Below are 19,815 nucleotides of genomic sequence, written 5' to 3'. Positions count from 1 at the left end.
GTGAGAACAAAACCAAAATCTACTCGGGTAAGAACGGGAGAGCTGCAGAGGCAAAACGAACAGATTGGAATCGTGAACAGAAGAACTGCCGTATTTAGAAAAGCTCACAGCAGGCGCCCATCCTTTTCAAACTCCTGCTGCAGTCTCGAGAGATGTCAATCACTACTTGCCGTGTTTTTGTACAGTACTTGGTGGACAGAGAATCTGGCTGCAGTGATGAGTTGATTCTGGATCGGGCCCAGCACAGGGCATCTACAGTATCATAAGCCAGGTCTGCACTTCGTTACACAGACATACACCCCAGAGGGGCGTTCCTCAACCCTGCCCTCTCCCAAACAGGGCCTCTGGCAATGTAAGCGGGGACCCCCCCCCCAATTGAAGCAAGGTGAGGGTACTGGTATTTACTGCCACCTAGCAGGTAAAGGCATCCTACAACGCCCCCTTAACCCCCACTAAAGAATCAACTACCCTGTTAAAAGCGCAGCGTCGCGCCTGGACGGAAGGGATGGATTGATTTGTGACAGGAGGGAGTAGTTTTGGTCATTGACTAACGGGTCACCATTTTTCAAATTCTTAGGCCAATCCACTACCGGCGGCAGAGAACTGGATCACCAGAAGTCCTAGAGAGCAACCCAAATAGAGATGGCTTATTTACCTTTCTGTCTAAAACAACACGTCAGTCATCCTCAAAACGAGGTTTTAGGTTCTTTCTGCTGTCATCGCTGGCAGCGACCTCCTTGGGCTTTTCTGACAATGGCAAACCGAAACCCGAAGCCGTGTGGCGCCAGGGTTTCTGCGTGGGTTGTGGGTTTCTTCCCCCCTCAGCCACGAGTGGTGGGGGAAAGCAAAACACTTGGGGGATGAGGTGTTTTCATAACGTCATTTGTTTAGTCTAGATGAGGAATGTTGCTCTCTCGCGACAGGAAAGCTGTGGATTCCAGAAGCTGGAACTCCGACCAGAGACTATCCTGCACCGGGGGGTCCTGCATCCCGGGAATCCGCCTCGAGGGTGGCGGGAACCCCGTGGGGCGACACCGACCTCGGTGGCTCCGGGCCGGTTCTGAGTGCTCAGGAAGTCCCAGACGCGGAGGGTAGGCACGACAAGGGATGGGGAGGAGAGGGGAGGAGACGCCGGTGCGCGGGAAGCCGCAGGAAGAGGCGGGATTCCGGTCTTTTGTCTCGCGGCCACGGCTGGGAACTAACCTAGCTCTGCGCGCCGGGGCGGAGGCCCAGCCGAGAAGCCGCGGGGCGTGGCCTGGAGGTGGGCGGGACGGGGCGAGACCACGCCCCTCTGGGAGGCTTTAAAGGCGGGCGCGCGGACCCCGGCTGGTTTTTGTAGCCGCTCGAGGTTTCCTCCGTCCTGTCCTCGCTAGCTCCGCCCGCCGCGTGCTCCCGCCTCCCACTCGGGTGAGTCCTAGGCAGCCAGCCCGCCCGCCCTGCGAGCGGTCCCTGTCATCTCCACCCCTGCTCCTGATGGTGCTCCCACCCATCCTCCTACTTCTGTCCCATTGCGGGGTCCTCTAGCACGCCTGCTGTGTGCTATGGCCATCCCTGCCCTGGGACCTCGTGTCCTTGGGGCAGGTAAATCATCCCCCGTGACCTTTAATTTCCTATCCTGTTCTCTGGGGTAGAGGCCAGCTGGGGAGTTTCTCGTGGCCGCCCATCCTTCATTTGGAAGCCTCAGGCTCCCTCCTGGGGCGATTCTCCCAAGCCTTTGGGTAGGAGGGGGTTAGAAACTCCGGGTCGCTGCTCCTGTACCCGGAGTGTGTGGATGAGCAGCCCCCCCCCGACTTTTTCGGAAACTAGGTGGGTGCTCTGGGGTGGTAGACGCCTTCCCAGATCCCCGAACCCCAGTTCTTCCCCTGCGGCATAACGGGGCTCCTGGGCATCGTCTTTGTTCGGTGGTCTCTGCCCACCATCACGGAATCTTAAATGTAGAAGAAACTATAGTGAAATTCCAGTTGATCATTCCTAGCTTTCCCCGGTACTTTCAACCTTTCGGGGACAAACGGGAATGCAAAACTGCTTGGTTAAGAAATGCTGCAACCGGTCCTAGAAGTCACAACCTGGGTTCAGAGCTCAGTTCTGGTGTAGGCATTCCTGGGATGGAGGGGAATGATCTCGAAACTTCTGCCCCCTTGGAAGCCAGGACGTTGAACTGCATTTGTTTACATGATTGCTCAAAAGTTTGACCTGTTTTGTTTGGACTGCAAACCACGTACATTTTTCTACTTTATAAATGCCTTTTAATATAGAAAGCAAAACATACGGGTTGTAGTAATTTTTTAACTTGGGCACCAAAAATAGTTTAGTTATCGACTTTCGACTTTCCTAATCTGTGCTAAGTCCCTGCTTACATAAACATCAAGAATCCAAAAAGGACAAACACAAGGTTCACGATACTTGTACCCAGATTCTTCAAGAAAGTTAAAAGGTAGATTTCAAAAGAGTCACACACAATCTCAAAACTGCATCCGAGTGATATTTGTATTCCTATTCTCTCTCATTCATTCTCTTGGAGTTGTTACTGATAATTCCATCACTTGAGATAATTCCATCTCAAGACTTTCTGTCCCCTGTATTCTTTTTATAGCCAGGTAGCCATAGAAGGGTATATCCCAGGAGTCCTTGGGATATACACTTGGGGCACTGTTTGTTTAGTTATCTTGACTATGGTTGCAGCACACTAGTTAACTGAATAAAGAAGGAAGGAGAAAATGAAGTGCAGATGTAGGGAACCAATAGGTATTCGTTAACAGATTTTGTCCAAAGTTCTTGCCATAAATTGCTAGCAGATCCCTCCCCGTGTTTTCAAAACTTTGGCTGATAGGGCGTGTGCTGAAGACCACACTCAAAGCAGTACTGATTGGAGGACTGTCCTGGAGAAACTGCACCATCGCGGGCTTGAGGAAGATTGTATCCTCGTCAAAAGATAGCGTAAATGTTGATACAGAGGAGGGGCACAGCAGAAAATGAGATGCTAGGTCCAGGCATAACCCTGCCAATAAATCGCCATGGAGAGCTCAACTCCTTAATGTTTGTTCTGTTACAAATTAGATGAACCACATGAAATAAAGAGAGGGAGCCCTCTAAGGGAGAGGAAACAGCCTGGGGAGGGTAGAAACGAAGTCGGGAATGGTTTGGTGCCCTTAACAAGTTAACTGACTGTCTGGTCTCAGTTACTTCCTCTTATGACATGGGTGAAATAGCATACTTGCTAGGGGTGGGGTGCAGGGTGTGTGTGTGTGTGATGTGTAAATCCCAGGTGCAGCCCAGGGGTGTGTGTATGTGCGTGTGTGCATCTGTATGCTCCAGGTGTGTCTCTGTCTGTGTGTAAATCCAATGTGCAGCTTCAGGTAGGTGTGTGTGTGTCTGTGTGTAAATCCAATGTGCATCCCCAGGTGTGTGTGTGTGTGTGTGTGTGTTGGATCCCTCATGCCTTTAGATCACATCCTGCACTTTTCTGAAACTTGAAATAAAATGGTTCTTGGTGGAAGTCGAGAGAGAGCTTCACCTGAACCGCATCTCCCAGTCCTTCCCCCCTGCAGACCTTCAGAAGTTTCCTCAAGGCTCCATCCCTGCCTGGACCCACATTTGCTTGCCACTTCTTGGGTTCTGTTGGTTGGGTCACCAGGCATCCTCTCTGTGTCTTGACTTCCTGGGGATCCTGTTTTTGTGACATGGGCCTTTTTTTCAGTCCTGTGAAGTATCTGGACTCCTCTCCAAATGTGTGCTTTTTTGTGTTGTTTGTGGTCCCGGGGGTCGAACCCAGGACCTTGTGAATACCAAGCAAGGTCTCTGAATGGGGTTGTTTTTCATTTTGAGACTGGTTTTGCAAAGTTTCCAAGGCTGGCCTTGAACTTTAGATCGTCCTCCCAGACTCTCCCAACTAGCTGGGATTGCAGGTATGTGCTACAGTGCCTGGTCCAAAACGTTTTAAATTTTATAAGACACAGTGTGTAGGACTCAGTTAACCAGTCCTCAGATGTAGAGGAATTGTATTTCTTACATTAAAAATCAAGATCTAGAGGAGAGTGTCTCATTCGCATTCTGGGGAAGCGAGGCACAATTTTCTGATTGTTAAATTTTATTGCCGTAAGCCGTAGAGGAAGAACAAACCATGGTGGGTTGTGTGCGAATTACTCGCATTTTTTGATCCTGTGCCAACAGTACTAATTGCTTTGGATTAATAATTGAAGATCAGGCAGATTATGATACATGCAGGTGAAGGGACGTGACAGTTAACTGTAGGGAAGGTTTCCTAGTGGCTTCACTAGGGAAAAACGAAGAGAGAATCGAATGAATCCACGAGAGCAAATACTAACAATCTCTGCCATAGCCGTAGATGACAGTGCCGCTGTTTCTTTGTGGCTGGCAATGAGCTTTGTTGGTGTCCTAAGTCAAACCGGTAACTTTGCCTTTATAGTGACCTCATAGTTAGTATCTGTCAGGGTTTCCATCCATAAGATGGGAATCATGGTAAAGCCTACTTCAGTCGTGAGGATTAAATTAATAAACTATTTAACATAAGTGAATATGGTAAATATTACAGGAGCCTTTTTTGTAATTACTTCTACCTGCTATGTAACCGACACTATAGTAAGGGTTTTGCATATATTGTTTAGTTTCAGAACTGCTTTATGATATAAATAAGCATGATTTTCATTTTTAAAATAAGGAAACTAGCAGATAAGACAGAAGCAACCTTTAATCGTTTGCCAAATAAACAGGAATCTCGGCATCCAAATCAAGGTCTCACTCCGTGTAAAGTTCATGAAGGCGATGAACTGTTTGAGTCTTGGAGTATCGGGTATTCCCTGACCGCGGATTGCTCTGGCATATGTTGGGTCCAGAGATTACCAAGCTTACAGCGTAGCTGCGTTTAACCATAGCGCGTGACTGGGCAAGCGCCGCTCACATCCGTGTCGAGGATTTTGCCGTACTCCTGTTGAAGGCGTTTGTGGCAGTGTGGACATTATTTAAAAATGGAGAGGCCAGGTTTATTCAGGTGAAGGGAGGTTTCTTTCCGAGGTGAGATTAGACTTGGAAAGTCACAGTTTGAGTGTGCATTGACGTCACTGAATGGATGAATTCTGGGCGGGCAGGAATGGATTCCTGTGCTTATGATATGGGAACTCAAAGACGGAGAACTCTTGGTGGTTCGAATGATCTCAACCTTTAATGTTCTTGTGGGGGGGAGAAAATAAACAAAAATAAAAAGCAGGGTTGTTTTAGGGATAGCTTCAAAACCTGAGTCTGCTTTGCTACTTCGGAGTTCAGTGACCTCAGCAGTCACGCGCAGTTGAACTTGGTGCCATATCCAGGCCCAGTAGTGTTTCTGAAGAAAAGGAGGCCTGAGTGGAGCTGCTGATGGTTTTCCAGGTCCTTTCTACATGCTGCCTCATTAAATCCTCCTCTCTTTCCAAATTACGGTTCAGGAAGTCGCAGCTCAGAGGTTAAAGACGTTGCTAGGATCACAGCGGTGGCAACTAGCTCTCAGACCTAAGTATTTCAAATCTTAACTTCATTCATTGCGTTGTACCAGAGTGTCAATAAGAGGTCTCGAGGTCGTGTGTACTTCCGTTTCCATGACAGACATTGTTACAGTAACCTTGACTGCCCAACCTGGGCCGAACTCAATCTTCCTCAGAGAATCCACTGTCAATGGATGTGCAAGATAAAACTGATTTACCAGCTCAGTGAAATTAAAACCATGCTAAAAAATCTGTTTATATAGTGTGTGTGTGTGTGTGTGTGTGTGTGTGTGTGCTGTAAACATGTGAACTTGTGCCGCAGACACTTTGCGGACTGTGCTCTGCCACCAGCCCTGTTTATATACTTTTAAAAATCATTTTATGTATATGGATATTCTGCTCGTGTGTATGTATGTATACCACAGGTGTGCCTGGTTCCCAAGGAGTCCGGAAGAAGGTGCTGGATCCCCGGAAGTGGAGTTACAAAAGGTTGTGAGCTCTCATTTAGGTGCTAGGAACTGAACCCAGGTCCTTTGGAAGAGTGCTTATAACCACCGAGTCATCTCTCCAGCCTGTGTACAAGTCTTTGCCACCAAAGAACAAGTCTCTAAGAAACAGACTCTCTATGTAATGGTGTGGGGGGTGTTGTAGTGGTGTGTATGTGGGGGGGTGGTGTTTGCCCATGGTCAATAGTGTCTTTATTGCTGTCTACTTTATTTTTGAGACAAGGTCACCCCAGGCATGGAGCTCACCATTTTGTTTTTAAGCTGGACTGACTGGCTAGGAAGTCCCTAAGAGCCTAATCCTTCCACCCCTAACTTTGGGATGGCACCACCACCTTTTTATGTGGGTGCTGGAGACCTGAACTCGGGTCCTTCCTCATGCCTGTGCAGCCTACTCTTTGCTCAGTGAGCCATCTCTCTAGCCCCTAACTCTTTATCTCCAGCTCCTAAACCAACAGGTAATATAATGGCTTAATAATGCCTTGGTCTGGTTTGGTTTGGGGCTCTGCCCAAAGTTGACGTCTCATGCCTGTGACGCGGGTGCTCTGTGAGGTCCACCTTCGGCCCCCAGGATGTAGTTTTATGGAATTATATTTAGATTGTTTCCTAAAGAGCAGATAATAGCACACTAAGAAAGCCGCCTCTCCCCCAGAGGAACCCACATACAGAAATGAATTCAGACGTGAGCTGGGTGAGGCGGGGAGGTCAAGCGCCCTCCTAGGCAAGGGTTAGGAGGATAAAGAGAGAATGGACAGATGAGTATTTATGATGCAGTTTACACACTCCTCCCAGCCTGGTCCGACATCCCAGCTTCTTGAGAGGCTGTGTCAGGAGGACCACAGTTGAAGGCCTTCCCGAGCTAAGAGCAGGTTCCCAGCCAGCTGAAACCACTTGGTGTCTCAAAACTTGTTAAAAAAAAAAAAGTGAGTATTAGGCTGGGGGATAAGTCAGCAGTGCAGCATGAGCCTAGCATGTGGAAGCCGGGGGTTCGGTTCCCAGTAACACACACAAGAGTTGAATATTGTGAAATGAAGCCAGACACCGTCCTTCGGGTGTCCACCGTGGAAACCTTGTCCTAACTGCTGTCCCTGTTTCTCAGGAGAGCAAGGGCAGAAGAGTTGGCCACACGGTTCTGGTTCTCACACCATGGTTACTCAGTCAGGGTTTAGTGTTGGAGGGCCAGGGTGAAGATTTGGCTTTCTTAGAAGGAGCCAGATGGAACGGGTAGCAGGTTACCAAGATACCAAGGAGCCATTCTTGGCTCCGCTGTGTTTCCTAGCTGGAGCAGCAGCAGGAAGAGATCTTAAGACTGGGACGCGGTGAAGCCTAATTTCTGTTTTCACAACAGCTTTCGAATACAAGCTTTGCCAACAGCCGTTGTACTAGGGCAGTAGCACTAATTGATATCCCTTAACGAGCCCCTCTTTCCCCAAATGGGGCTCAGGATGAGGCTGGTTTGTGAAAAAATTTCCCTTTGAGAGAGTAGACAGTAGCCAGGTTTCTAGGGTAACGGCGAAGTGTTTTGTGAGGATTTTAAAATCTGGATTTATGCACAGCGCCACGCCAAGACATTAGTGTTAAATCAGGTGACTTACAAACTCCCAAATGGGGGACACGTCCACTTAAACACACAGGTTCGGCTCTTGGGTGCCAACTACAGAGCCAGCGGTGCAAGAATGCCTAGACCCACGGCGCAGATGGCTCATTGGTGAAGAACACTTGGGATTTGGTTCCCAGGACCCACAAGATGGCCCCAAACCAGCTCTAATTCCAGCTTCAGGGATCTGTTGCCCTCTTCTGGCAACTACAGGCATTGCATCCATGTGCTGCTTAGACATCTGTGAAGGCAAAACGCCCAAATATATGAAGTAAAAATAGGTCTAAAAAAAAAAACCACCACCCAAACATGATGAATGACTTGACCCATGTGGTCACTTTGGAGGTCTCAGTAGTTACCTAGAAAAGGGCAACTTCACACCAGGTGAGTCAGACTTAGCCTCCGGTCATGGCTCAGAAGGGTCAGTCTCTCGGATTTGGATTGGCGCTTTAGACAGAGGAGAAGCAGGAAGGGAAGGTTTCACATACGCATTTCAGTCTAACGCAATGGGTAAATTCTCATCCTGGAAGTTAAGTGAGAACCCAAGAAGAAGACGCCAAGCCGAAAAGACCGGTGTTTGGCCTGCGCCGCAAGACGTCTGGGAAGAGGGATTTCATTTGCGCTCTCGACATTCTGTAAATGAGCCCACAGGATCGGGGAAAGGCACGCGGCCCAGATGGCTCAGCGCAGGCCCAGCCTGCTCTGATTAATGGCAGCTGTTGTAGAGAAGCGCAGCCAAAGGCTCGGAGGAAAAATGAAGCCTTGCCTTTCTTAAAAATATGCGCGGTGACGCCAAGAGTGACAGAAACGGAAGGTTATCGTAGATTCTAGAACCTGCCAGATTCAGGCTCTGTAGGTGGGGGCTCAGACCAAACGTGTGAAGTTGAACTTCATTTCTGGAGACAGCCAGTGCTGTAAGTGGGACCGTTGTTATACTTACTCATTTTAATGTTCAGGGATGAGGTTTGCAAGGGACGGTCGGATCAGCTAAGGGCTTCCTCGACTGTGTGGTTGAGCCGCTATGGTGTTGGGAGGCTGCTCCAAGGGTTTTCTTACTGATGTCGGATTTTATCTTGGCGGTGTCTTGGCCGTGAGAAAAGTACCCTTTCCATTTTATCAGACAAGCCCAGCATTGCACACACACACACACACACACACAAAAAGTCCAAACCAGCCTGTCTCCCTGCGCTCTCTATTGCCGAATGCATACAAAACAGGGTCGCAGGGCAGAAAGCGCAGCCCATCCACGGTCCTGAAACTGAGGCTTCCTGGTGATGCTTCAGCGTACACTAGAGAAAAGATTCTTCTAAACTCCTTACGGAATCCCGTAAGATGGGTGGGACTTTAATGTTAGACACAGCCGTATGAACAAGACCGAGATGGGGCAGAAGTGGGAACGCTAGGGATGTAGGAACAGAATATAAGGCCTGGGTATTTCCTGGGTTAGACATAGTCACACTTGGCTGCTGTGGACGCACAGGGGAAGGAGGATGGACTTAGTGGTGAATTTAAAGTCCCCGTTACCACATAGAGAAGGGGGCATAATAATTCCTTAAGACAACTAAATCCAGACTGCTTTTCGCTGGAGAGAAAGAACAACATAAATGTTCAGTTGGGTTTCTTTCTTTTTTTTTAAATGTCTGAATGTTATTCAAGGACAACTTAATCTGACTTTGGTCTTGCTGGAGCTGTTTCCTCATTGAGACCGCTCCAAAGATGGATAACAGAATCAAAGAAAGCTGGCTAGCCGGGTGAGACGAAATTGTGTGTGTTTAATATGAGGGACACACCTTGATCATAGGAGTGCCTCAACCGCCAAGCGATCACCTATACACCTGGACTGGACCTCTGTTCTCCTTAGGACTCATGAGGGAACCTCGGGCAGATGCCTCTTGCATCCGTGATCATTGCAGAAGCCAAGTGGGTAACCTTTCAGACAAGAACTCTCAGTATCACTGGTGGTACTTCAGAGGCGAGCCAATGCAGGCTGATGGAGCTCGCTCCTGTTTTGTGTGTTGGGTTTATAGTCAGGCTTAAGTCTCAATCAGGGTTGAAACAGTGAAGGATGACACATCATCAAGAGGAAAGGCCAAGTGGATACAGCAAGCCCTTAACAGCTGTAAACCCATGGAATGCTTTTATTCCTGTCTAGGCGGAAGTAGCGTTTGTTTTCTTGTTGTTCCTTTGGCTTTTTGCAAATCAATACCTTTGGACTTAGTGGTCACAAGTGACGTCGGTCCTGTTTTTGTGTGGAGGAGTGTTGGTCTTGCTCACTTCAAAGAACTGGTTCTGATCTCACATGGCTTGAAAATCACATTTAATGGCTCATATAAGTGAGGCGATCAGGAGGAGCTGGAGTACAGTCAGATCAGGGGTTCAGAGACTACACATGTCTCTCTTCCTCTCTATTGGCCCCTTAGGCTCTTTGTTTACAGTAGCCAGCGCCCCATTTTAATGCACCGTTCTGGGTTCCCCTCTCACTGAACTGGCCTGGCAAGAGGTTTGGTGTTCATACCTGGTTGAGGGTTGCCGTGGTGTGAGTGGTTGCTTTAGTCCAGAATGCCTGTTGTAACTCAATCCCCTATGTGACAGTGCCGGGAGGCAGGGCCCTGCAGAGACACTGAGAACTAAATGGATTAACACCACTATAAAGAGGTTCCGGGAGTGGGTTTCCTTTCTTGCTCTTCTGCCATGCAAGAATGGTGTCTCTGTATTGAAGACACCGTCTTAGAAACAGAGACCAGGGTCCCACAGCAGACGCCAAGCCGGCAGGCGTCTTGGTCTTGAACCTTCCTGTCTTCAGAACTCCCAGAAATACATTTCTGCTTTTGACAAGTCATCCAGGCTGAATCTGTTACTGCAGCTCCAAACAGGCTAAGACCAGCAGAGCCAAGGCCGCGGAAGTGAGTGCACTCAGGCTGTGTCCTACTGACGTGACCTGTCTGCCTCAGCGAATGACTCTGGCATGATCCCAAGCTCCTATAGGAGACACTAGACCAAACAAAGACGCTAGGGTGTCCGGATTGTTTCTTAGCAGACACTGCACATGGCAGTGTTTTGAGAAAGTCCAGATACGTTCTGGTTGGCCAGAGCCCGTGTTTGTCTAGCTTAGCATGTAAGCCCCTTCCTCCTGCCTTGGGGCGCGGGGCTCTCATCCTTTCTTGCTATTGCGGAAGACACGCGTCTGTCCGTAAGCCCGCACTGCCATTGCTGGATCTGTTTGCCTTGCCTCAGTCTCTTGGCCCAGTTGGTGGCTTGTTATCGTGCACCAGGAGTGGGCTTTTCTAAAACAGGAGCACTGACATTCTCAAGATGAGTACATTGCCTGTGCACACTCCTGGCCATCACATACCTGAAGCGGGATCACACTGTCAAGGAGCTTGTTTCGGCTGACACCCCTGGTGACTGTGAAGTCTAGGGCTGGTTACCACAGAGCTACGCCTTGTCCCACGTGTGGCAGAAAAGTGGCAAACAGGTGTGTGCGTGTTCGTATAGAGAGGTGTTGTCTAACAGCCCTCTGTTGGGAGAACTAACCTGTTTCCTCTGTAAGTGTAATAGTGGAACCTTCAGAAGCCAGGTGCCTACCACTAGGAACCAGTCCCTAAAGCTGCCACCCAGAAATTCCAGGAGTCTGGACACTGATGTCACTCTAACCATATAATCACGTTTCCAAATGCTCGCCTGAATTTTGGCTTGAACCGGTCACTTCTAACGTCTGTCGCTGAATAGGGATGTTCTGTCTACGCTACTCTGGATCGAAGTTTCGGGTGGTACTTCCAGAAGAGCGACAGGGTACCCACTGCAATGATGAATTGTAGAAATATTTAATAATGGTCTCATTGGGAAACCGTATAGAGTTCTGGAATCACCTTAATGGCTCTATGGAATCCATCCTCTTTCGATGTTAAAGATGGAAGCTCCCCCCCTCCCCCCTCCCCCCTCCCCCCGCTGATCAGGACTTCCGTGTGTTCTAATTAGGTTTATATTTGTAAGGAAATGTCAGCCATTTCCTAGAGAGGGAATAAACACACCCAGAAACTTAGCAGCTGGCAAAGGGCTCCAAATACCTTTCACAGAAGGGAAAGCCAAGAAAAGGGGTGGGGGTTGGGGAAAGGGATTGTTTCAGTGCACTGGTAGACAGCAAAGCTGACTTGGTGCACTGGCTCAGACAGCTGAGAATGCTGGCATTCAGAAGTCGGGCCATTAGCGCTGTCCCAGGAGGCCACTTTGTTAAGGGGGATTAGGGACGTTGCCCGTAATTCATAGGCAGCCCGGGCTTAACCTTCTATTTCCCATCACATCAGAGCATGCTTGTAGATTGTCTCCACATACTTCCAGCCCCTGCTGAGGGAGGGACTTGGTCGCATTTTCTGTCGGCCTGACAAACCTGCCAGGGTGGGAAAACCAACTGTTGGCTGGACTAGGGGACTTCGGGGTCAGTGAAGCGCACCACATCTTGCTTGGCAGCCATCCGCGGGACTCGATGCTTGCGGTTGTCCTAGCCACGGTCGGCGAAGCGAGCTGTCATTGGATGAACGCTAGCAGGCGCATAGAAGCATGTTCATCGCTTATGTACTTCACATGTAAAGAACTTAATGTCTCACTGAACTAAACGTGTACGTAGCAGATGACCCTACTTTAAGATTTCCAGCTGAGTTTTTAAAGGGTTCATTAAGCAGTGGGCGTGGGGGGGCAGTGTCCCCCCCCCCCCCGGGGTTTAATTCCTGTGGATTCTTGCGGCTTATTCTGCGTCTACTTTGGTGACCTGACTCTTCCACTGAATGCAAGTCCTTTGTCTCCTAGAAAAGAGAGGCTGCCTGGGCCCGTTTCCTAATGAGAGCTATAATTTGGGAGAGATGGGGCTATGCTGGAAGGAGGCAGGCCTTTGAAATACGTGGTTTATGAAGGAGCACGACCTACGCGGTCTCCTGGCCTAAACAGCCCGTGGGGAACTTGTGAGACAAGCGCAGGGCATCCTAACGCATCCTTTGTTCTGCAGAATGCCTGTCTGGGGCGGTGGAAATAAGTGCGGGGCCTGCGCGAGGACCGTGTACCACGCCGAGGAGGTGCAGTGCGATGGGCGGAGCTTCCACCGCTGCTGCTTTCTGTGCAGTGAGTATGGTTCCCCCTCCGTCTTTACAAAGGCCGCGTCTAAAAAGCTCTGGTTTACCTTTGGAGGGGAAATGACCCTAGCTAAGAGTGATACTTTAGAGTGGCAAGTGTTTTTTACGTTCTAGTCTTAGGACACCGAGTGCCCCGCCCTCTCTTCTGGCCACTTGGTCTCTGCAGTTGTTACCTGTGTCCCTGCTTCTGGGCTGTCTGGCAGCTACCTAAGTTTCTGGCACACCCTGTGTGTTTGGCTTGGTTTTGATAAGTAAGTTGATCTTTCCCCATTTCTCTTCCTAGCTGGGTTCCTCTCTGACATGTTCTTAGCACACCAGAGGCTACTACGAGCTGTTTCTACAGAAGCTCACATTTGACCTTCTATGGTATTGTTACTTGTAGTTATTGGTACCCTTCATTTGGGAGAAGAGTGTAGGTCACCAAGTGTCCCTCTGGGCATGATGGGAATTATTGTTTGTTAGGTGCGTGGTAGGAAGTATGACGCACAACGACATATTCACAGGTATTCTGAAGAGTAAACACCCCATAGTAAGAGAATCAGGAAGAGAGAAGTCCGCTTATAAGCGGTAGCCTCATGGCTTGAGAAAGCCTCCTCCCCATCACATGAAGAACTTCATGTGAGCAGACACCTGCCTTGTCTACAGTGTTACCCCGTGGAGAGTACTGTACGGTAAACACAGTTTAACATACACAGTCCACATCTTAAGCATGAATCTACTGGTCCAGGCGTGGTAGCACAGACTTTTAAACCCAGCAGTCAGGGGCAGACATGGGCAGATCTCTGAGTTTGAGGCCAGTCTGGTCTACATAGCAAGTTCCAAGGACACATTGAGACCATGCCTCCAAAAGCTGCTTACGTTAATTAAGATTTAAACTTGAGGGAAACGCTTTCGAATGTGGCTCGTCTCGCCTCTATGGATGCCAGCATTCAAGTTGTCTGGACCAATGTATACACAGCATGACTGCTTCCCAGAAAAAACAAAAACCAAAAACCTAACAGAACTGTGCTTGCAAAAAGGAGAATGATTACATATGCCTGGTTTTTTTTTGTGACTTCATTATGGCTGTTCCTCAGATTTGGTTGAACTGTTTCTTTTCCGAGGCCAGTCTGTGATTTCTTTTTAAAGGGAATCTGTATTTCAACAGGCACGGAGCTAAGCAAAATGTTGGAACTCTAAGAAGCAAAGACTTTAGAAACCGGTCTCATTTTTGGGTTAAGCCCCGATAACAACATCAATGTTTAGTTGCTGTCTGTCAGGTTTTTCGCTGGCTAGCTTTACTCTTTCCTAATACTCAGCTGACGAAACCTTCCAGGGTAGCTCTGGGTCACCCGCAGCTCTGTGAGGATTCCCTGCAGAGCCGAGGGCTGAGGCCAACAGCAAATGAAGGTTTTGAACCTGTGCTGGGGTAACGTTAACATGCACGGGCGTTTTTCCTGTTTCCCAGGCAAGTGCTCTATCCGTGAGCGATAGCCCCAGCCCTAACATACATGTTTTTGAGAACAGGTTTTGTATGAACTTACGCTGGTTAAGGCTTAAGGGCTGGAGGTAAATATCTTCTAAGCGATTAACATTTTAGCATTGAGCCTGAAGTCCATACTAAGGGCCACTTATTCTTCTAGAGAGCACTTAGTCTAAGATATTAGAAGCCCTGGCAAAGCAGCCAGCCAGCCAGCTGTTCTTCTGCTTACCTCCCCTCCCCCCCTCCTTTTTAAGGGGGTAAAATTCCTCTCTATTCCACTAAGCTTTGGTTTCCAGCTGCCTGACTATGCCACCAGTGAGTTCCTGCACAAGGTTTTTTTTTTTCTCTTCTCTTTTCTTCCTTCCCAAGCTGATTTGAAGTTTTAGAAAGTGAACTAATGTCTCCATAAAGCATGATGACATTTGGCAGTTTTATGAAGTGGGGTACGTAGAAATGTCTTGTGGTAAGACATCCATCAAGAAAGAATGCATTCTCCTTTGAGACAGGGAAAACAAATGCCGGCTTCAAACCGCTTGATAAACCACTTGATGAGTCTCAGACCCGCTCATCCCTGCCAGGGAAGCTGGAAGAATGAGGTTTCTTTTTTTTTTCTTTCCTCATTCTAGACTACAGATGAAATCTAGAATTTTGGATTTAAATCTTCATCTGGAATGTGCTTTTAGGAAAGAGAGGGCTGCAGAGGCAACTCCAAGGCGCTCACTGCTCTTGTTTCTTATTGGGTCATGATGCAAACATTTGGTTATGACAAGGCAGAAAGAATGGGCGCTAAAGGTTGAGAGGAAGGTTTGCTCTCAACAGGCGGGTTCTGTGCAGAATTTCAGCATCAGAAATTCTGACATTCTTGTGAAGCAGGTATCATACCTACCACAGAGGAAGGCTACTGAATCTGTAGGTGAAGGGGTTGCTGGACCTTTGGGAAACCATAGGATAAACTGTAGGAGGGAGACACCCTTTGCAATTTGGACACACCCACTGTTTTAAGATATATATGTTATACATATATATGTGTGTGTATAATATGCACTATTATTATATACACACACATGTGCACACACATATCGTTAAACGGTGGTTAAAACCTAACTTCCCCCTCTTAGTGGTTTGCAGGAAAAATCTAGACAGCACAACGGTGGCGATTCACGATGACGAGATCTACTGCAAATCCTGCTATGGAAAAAAGTATGGCCCAAAAGGCTATGGTTATGGCCAGGGCGCTGGCACGCTCAACATGGACCGCGGCGAGAGGCTGGGCATCAAGCCAGAGAGGTAAGAGAAAGCTTGCTATTGTCTTAAAAGTGGGTAGAACAATTAATTGCTGTTGCTCGGGTGCCAGGAGCCTGGGAGTGTCTACATATTTAGCTTGACCTAAGCAAGCAAGATGTACTATGACCTCTACTAAACGCTAATGTAAACTCTGTGACGTTCTAACGTCAAGATAGTGACAATTTTGTACTTAAAAGTCAGTGCGTATCGCAGGGACTTCTAGCCGTGGTTTTATCGGGAAAACCTAAGTCTCAAGGAAACTGACTTAAATTAACATTCCATTAGCACTCTGCAGATCCAATATCATGAAATAAGTGTCTGAATAAAGAGATGGTTCTCGTATGCAATTAAGTGGCCCATGGAAAGCCCTTAGTCACTCTTTCCTCAGGAAGTTACTGTCCTAAACTTAAAGACTGAAACAACTTCCTGCTTCATTTCATGCTGGGTAATTTCACGTGGAATTGCCTCTCCCTGTTCCCTTCCGTTCCTCTTTCCCTGATTGGGGGACTAGGTCTCCAGTATGGTCCAGGAACCGCCACTACAGCCCCTGCAGGCAATGTTAAAATGGGCTGTACTTTTTACACTTGCCTTTTAAGCGCATTCCTGATTCCTAAGGTTCAATTTCAAAATTTTTTTTTTCAAGATACATGCTTCCTCTAAACCTCCCCGTCAGTGAGAACTAAATCCATCCATGACTCCCAAAGTCAGTATTTGTGCCCTGATCGGAAAAGCACGCTGACGCAAGAAGCTGCTCTTCCTGCTGTGGATCTTCCTTTCCAGCAGCGAGCGAGCGAGCTGTGCACACGCCCAAAGTCCCGCTCTACCCCTTTTCAGGCCAGGTTTACGACTTAATTATTTTAGGCCATTAGCAAGTAAATAGCATCCTAAATAGCATCCGAGCCCCCCCCCCTTATTTGTAATTTGTATCCACACCCTGTGAAGTTGTTAAAAGCCCAGAAGGAGTTGATCTGTGTAAAGTTCTTTTCTTTAGGCGGGAGGGAGGGCAAGGTTTCTCTGTGTAGCCCTGGCTGTCCTGGAACTAACTGTAGACCAGGCTGGCCTCAAACTCAGAGATCCACCTGCCTCTGCCTCCTCAGTGCTGGGATTAAAGGCTTCTACCACCACCACCTGACTTGTATAAACTTTTTTTTTAAAAACTTCTTAATGATATATTTGTAAATTTTTTCTTGGGACTCTAATCTTCAAGTGTTAGATGCCATTTTTAGTAAGTTTTTAAGGATCACCTTTTTAAAAAAGTAACTATCAGTAGGCTGTGGAAATGTTTTGAATATACACCATTGTACAACTGAAGAACCATACTGTGGATTCATACTTTGAAACACACACAACTAAAGATTGCCATATATATGAAACAATTCATGTAGAAAACTCATAAGTGACTCAAAAACAGAGTGTAGAGAGATGAAAATTATTTAATGAAAAAAATCAGCATTTTGATATTACGATTTTACCTGACTATGTGTGTGCTTTAACAGTGCATTACAGCACAGAGCTGTCCTGCAGCACCCCTGACAACCCGACAACTTCGGGTTCTAAAAGGCCCCGGTGGCCAAGAGCATGTTTTGCATGTTCTAGTGTGCCTGCTTATGACTGGGGAAAACAGTCATGCTAATATGATTCACCCTCATAACCTGTAAGTGGTGGCAAAAATACCATCCTGCCACAAGGAAATGTAAACGGCCAAACAGGGTAGCAGGGAAACTTCCAGAATTTCTTTCCCATGAAGAAAATAGTTGACTCACACTTCACTGAGATATACTGAGCAAGTATCTGTAAAATACGCCTTCCTTTCCCAGTTATGAATGACTTCAGGCAGCCAGTGCATTTGTAGGTATTTTTAAGCTAGCAGTGATCGACTGTGGGGGAGAAAAAGTGTTTAGACAAAGGCGGGGTGCTAGGGATGGCATTGTGTAAATTCTGTTCACCCCCAGGGAAAGATACTTAAGTTCTGGGTTGGGCTTGCCTTCGAGCACCTGGGCTGTCACATCTTCCTTCTGCCCACTGCACTGGGGCACCCTGCAGGCTTCTGACCCTGCCAGAGGCTAGTGCTCCTCCTAAGCTTCTGAGGACATTTGAGGAAACCTAGCCTCATTCTTTTTCCATTTCCTTAAGTGCTCAGCCGCACAGGCCTACAACAAATCCAAACACTTCTAAATTTGCCCAGAAATATGGAGGTGCTGAGAAGTGTTCCAGGTGTGGGGATTCTGTCTACGCTGCCGAGAAGATAATCGGAGCTGGAAAGGTAAGCTGCCATTTCTAGCTGGTAACGGTAGGCCCCTCACCCCAACCCATCCCTACCCCACCCCCACCCCTACCTCCTGCACTCTTACCCCCCCACCCCCCCACACACCTGTCTCCATTTCACACTTAGGCAATGTGTTCTGGCTTAAGATTAAGCTTCTCCAACTGAATTTACGCCGGAATCACTAATTTATGGACGCGATAGCCATGCTTAACCGTCGTGTTTAAAGAAACTCTTTTTCATCATTTCTCTATTTTAAAAGGCCCAACTGTGACCACCCGGCTCTGTACAGGTTCTGAAGTGTGATCAGGGCCAGGCCATTGGATGCTCAGTAGATACCTGGCCCTGGAAAAATACCACTTAGCTCCTTGGAGCTGCTAGGGTTTCAGTCAGGAAGGTGCTAACTTCTAAGCTGCAGACTGGGTTTGCAGCAAGGCTAGAGCCTGCTCGCTGGCAAACAGCCCTTTGTGCTGCCCAGGAGGGTCAGGTCTAGCACGGGGAACTTGCTTGTGGGCTGATGTTCCCCAGCCATTTGCTGCATTAACCAGACCAAAGGAAACAGGCCTCTTGGATGTCCTAACACATCTGTCTCTTCCAGCCCTGGCACAAAAACTGCTTCCGATGTGCCAAGTGTGGGAAGAGTCTCGAATCCACAACTCTGACTGAGAAAGAAGGTGAAATCTATTGTAAAGGTAAAATTCCTTTGTTTCAGCTCTTCCTGGGTGTCTCACAACCTTTTAGGTTAATGAGACATCTGATATAAAAGGAGAGTGTAGCGTCACGATGCAAGAGGTGTTTGTGGCGCTGACCAGATCCTCCCAGTCCTGTGTGTAACTCCCCCAGGGCTAGGAATCTGGCCCAACAGTAAAGCGCTTAAGTAGCGCATTCCCAAGGCTGAGCCTGGTTGGCAGCACTGCCTCCCCAACTGTCTTTTGACTTCTTGCTTTAAACCAAGCATACGAGCGTGTGAAGGTAACAGACATTTAACTTAGCTGGGCTTGATACTTGTAACTCGGCAGGATCGTAACTGCTGTGGGAATTCCTGGCCTTGCTGCACACAAGGGTGCTTGTGACAAGCACACTTTGTATCTTGAGCTGACCTCTGACAGAGTCTACAGTTTGCTTTGAAATGTATGGAATTTGTGGTAAGCAATGGCAGCAACCGTTAATGACCTCTCAACTACTCTCTCTCTCCTTTGTAGGGTGCTATGCAAAGAACTTTGGGCCCAAGGGATTTGGCTATGGTCAAGGAGCAGGGGCCCTTGTTCATGCTCAGTGATGGTGTAAACCCAGAACGAAGCACCGCGCACACCGACTCGTCACTACCAAACACAGATGACTTTATGGCACTCACTACTGTGAAACTCCACCAGCATGCGGCACTGTGCGGCCACCCCTCTCCCTGCACAGGCAGGCTGGACCCGGCAGCGCTGCGCCCCCGCTCGCTGATTCACTAGCATTTAAGAGCATTTCTTTTACGTTTGAAATAAAGTTTCGGCTTGATTTGTGTGCCTTTCTGAGTAAACCTTCTGGAAGAGTTGTGATTTCAGTGGGAAATCATTTGGTTCCTTCCTCCGGTGAAAAGTGCCGTGTGGATACAAAACCAGCAACGTGTTGAATAGACAACTTAAGCACTAGGCTGGCACCTGCACTGTGCAAGCTGAAGAAAGGTTTAAAAAGTCATTTTTATTTCTGAGAATAATTGGTTGGGAGTAGCTTGGGGTGGGAGTGGGCTATGCCCTTTTGAAGGTGTGGCCACTAGCAGGTTTCCATGCTCGACACCCATACACAGGGGCAGATCTTTTTATCTGTCAAGATGTCTTGACTCATGGTTGCCAGGCATCACCCCCTCAGCTCCTCAGAGCCGACTGCCAGCACTGCAGCTTCTCTTCTGCCCCATTACAGGCTGCTGGTCGTTACTCTTCTTTGTTGAAGCAGTTCCCCAAAGCGTAGGTGGAAACCGTCTACATTAGTATCACCTGGGTGTTCACCGAGGCCTAGGGAGCTGGCTCAGTCAGTGTGCAAGCACAAGCATGCTTGGGTCCCAGCACCCACTGCTGGTGAAGCTGTTGCAGTGGTACATGTCTATAACCTGGGGTTGGTGGGAGG

At 48.1% G+C, this 19,815-nt stretch overlaps 1 protein-coding gene across 1 annotated transcript; it reads left to right on the top strand.

Annotated features, from left to right (window-relative positions):
* Positions 1-1,282: 1,282 nt before the first annotated feature.
* Csrp2 (cysteine and glycine rich protein 2) lies at positions 1,283-19,209 on the top strand. The gene is made up of 6 exons (XM_075954487.1): positions 1,283-1,407; positions 12,574-12,686; positions 15,278-15,446; positions 17,577-17,706; positions 18,305-18,398; positions 18,909-19,209. The coding sequence occupies exons 2-6, from the start codon at positions 12,575-12,577 to the stop codon at positions 18,983-18,985; spliced, it is 582 nt and encodes a 193-aa protein (XP_075810602.1). The 5' UTR covers positions 1,283-1,407; position 12,574; the 3' UTR covers positions 18,986-19,209.
* Positions 19,210-19,815: the final 606 nt, after the last annotated feature.

Source organism: Microtus pennsylvanicus, chromosome 20 (assembly GCF_037038515.1).
Source record: "Microtus pennsylvanicus isolate mMicPen1 chromosome 20, mMicPen1.hap1, whole genome shotgun sequence".
Taxonomy (NCBI): Eukaryota; Metazoa; Chordata; class Mammalia; order Rodentia; family Cricetidae; genus Microtus; species Microtus pennsylvanicus.
The sequence above is the reverse complement of the archived record's forward strand: the minus strand, read 5'-3'. Positions and strand labels throughout refer to the sequence as shown.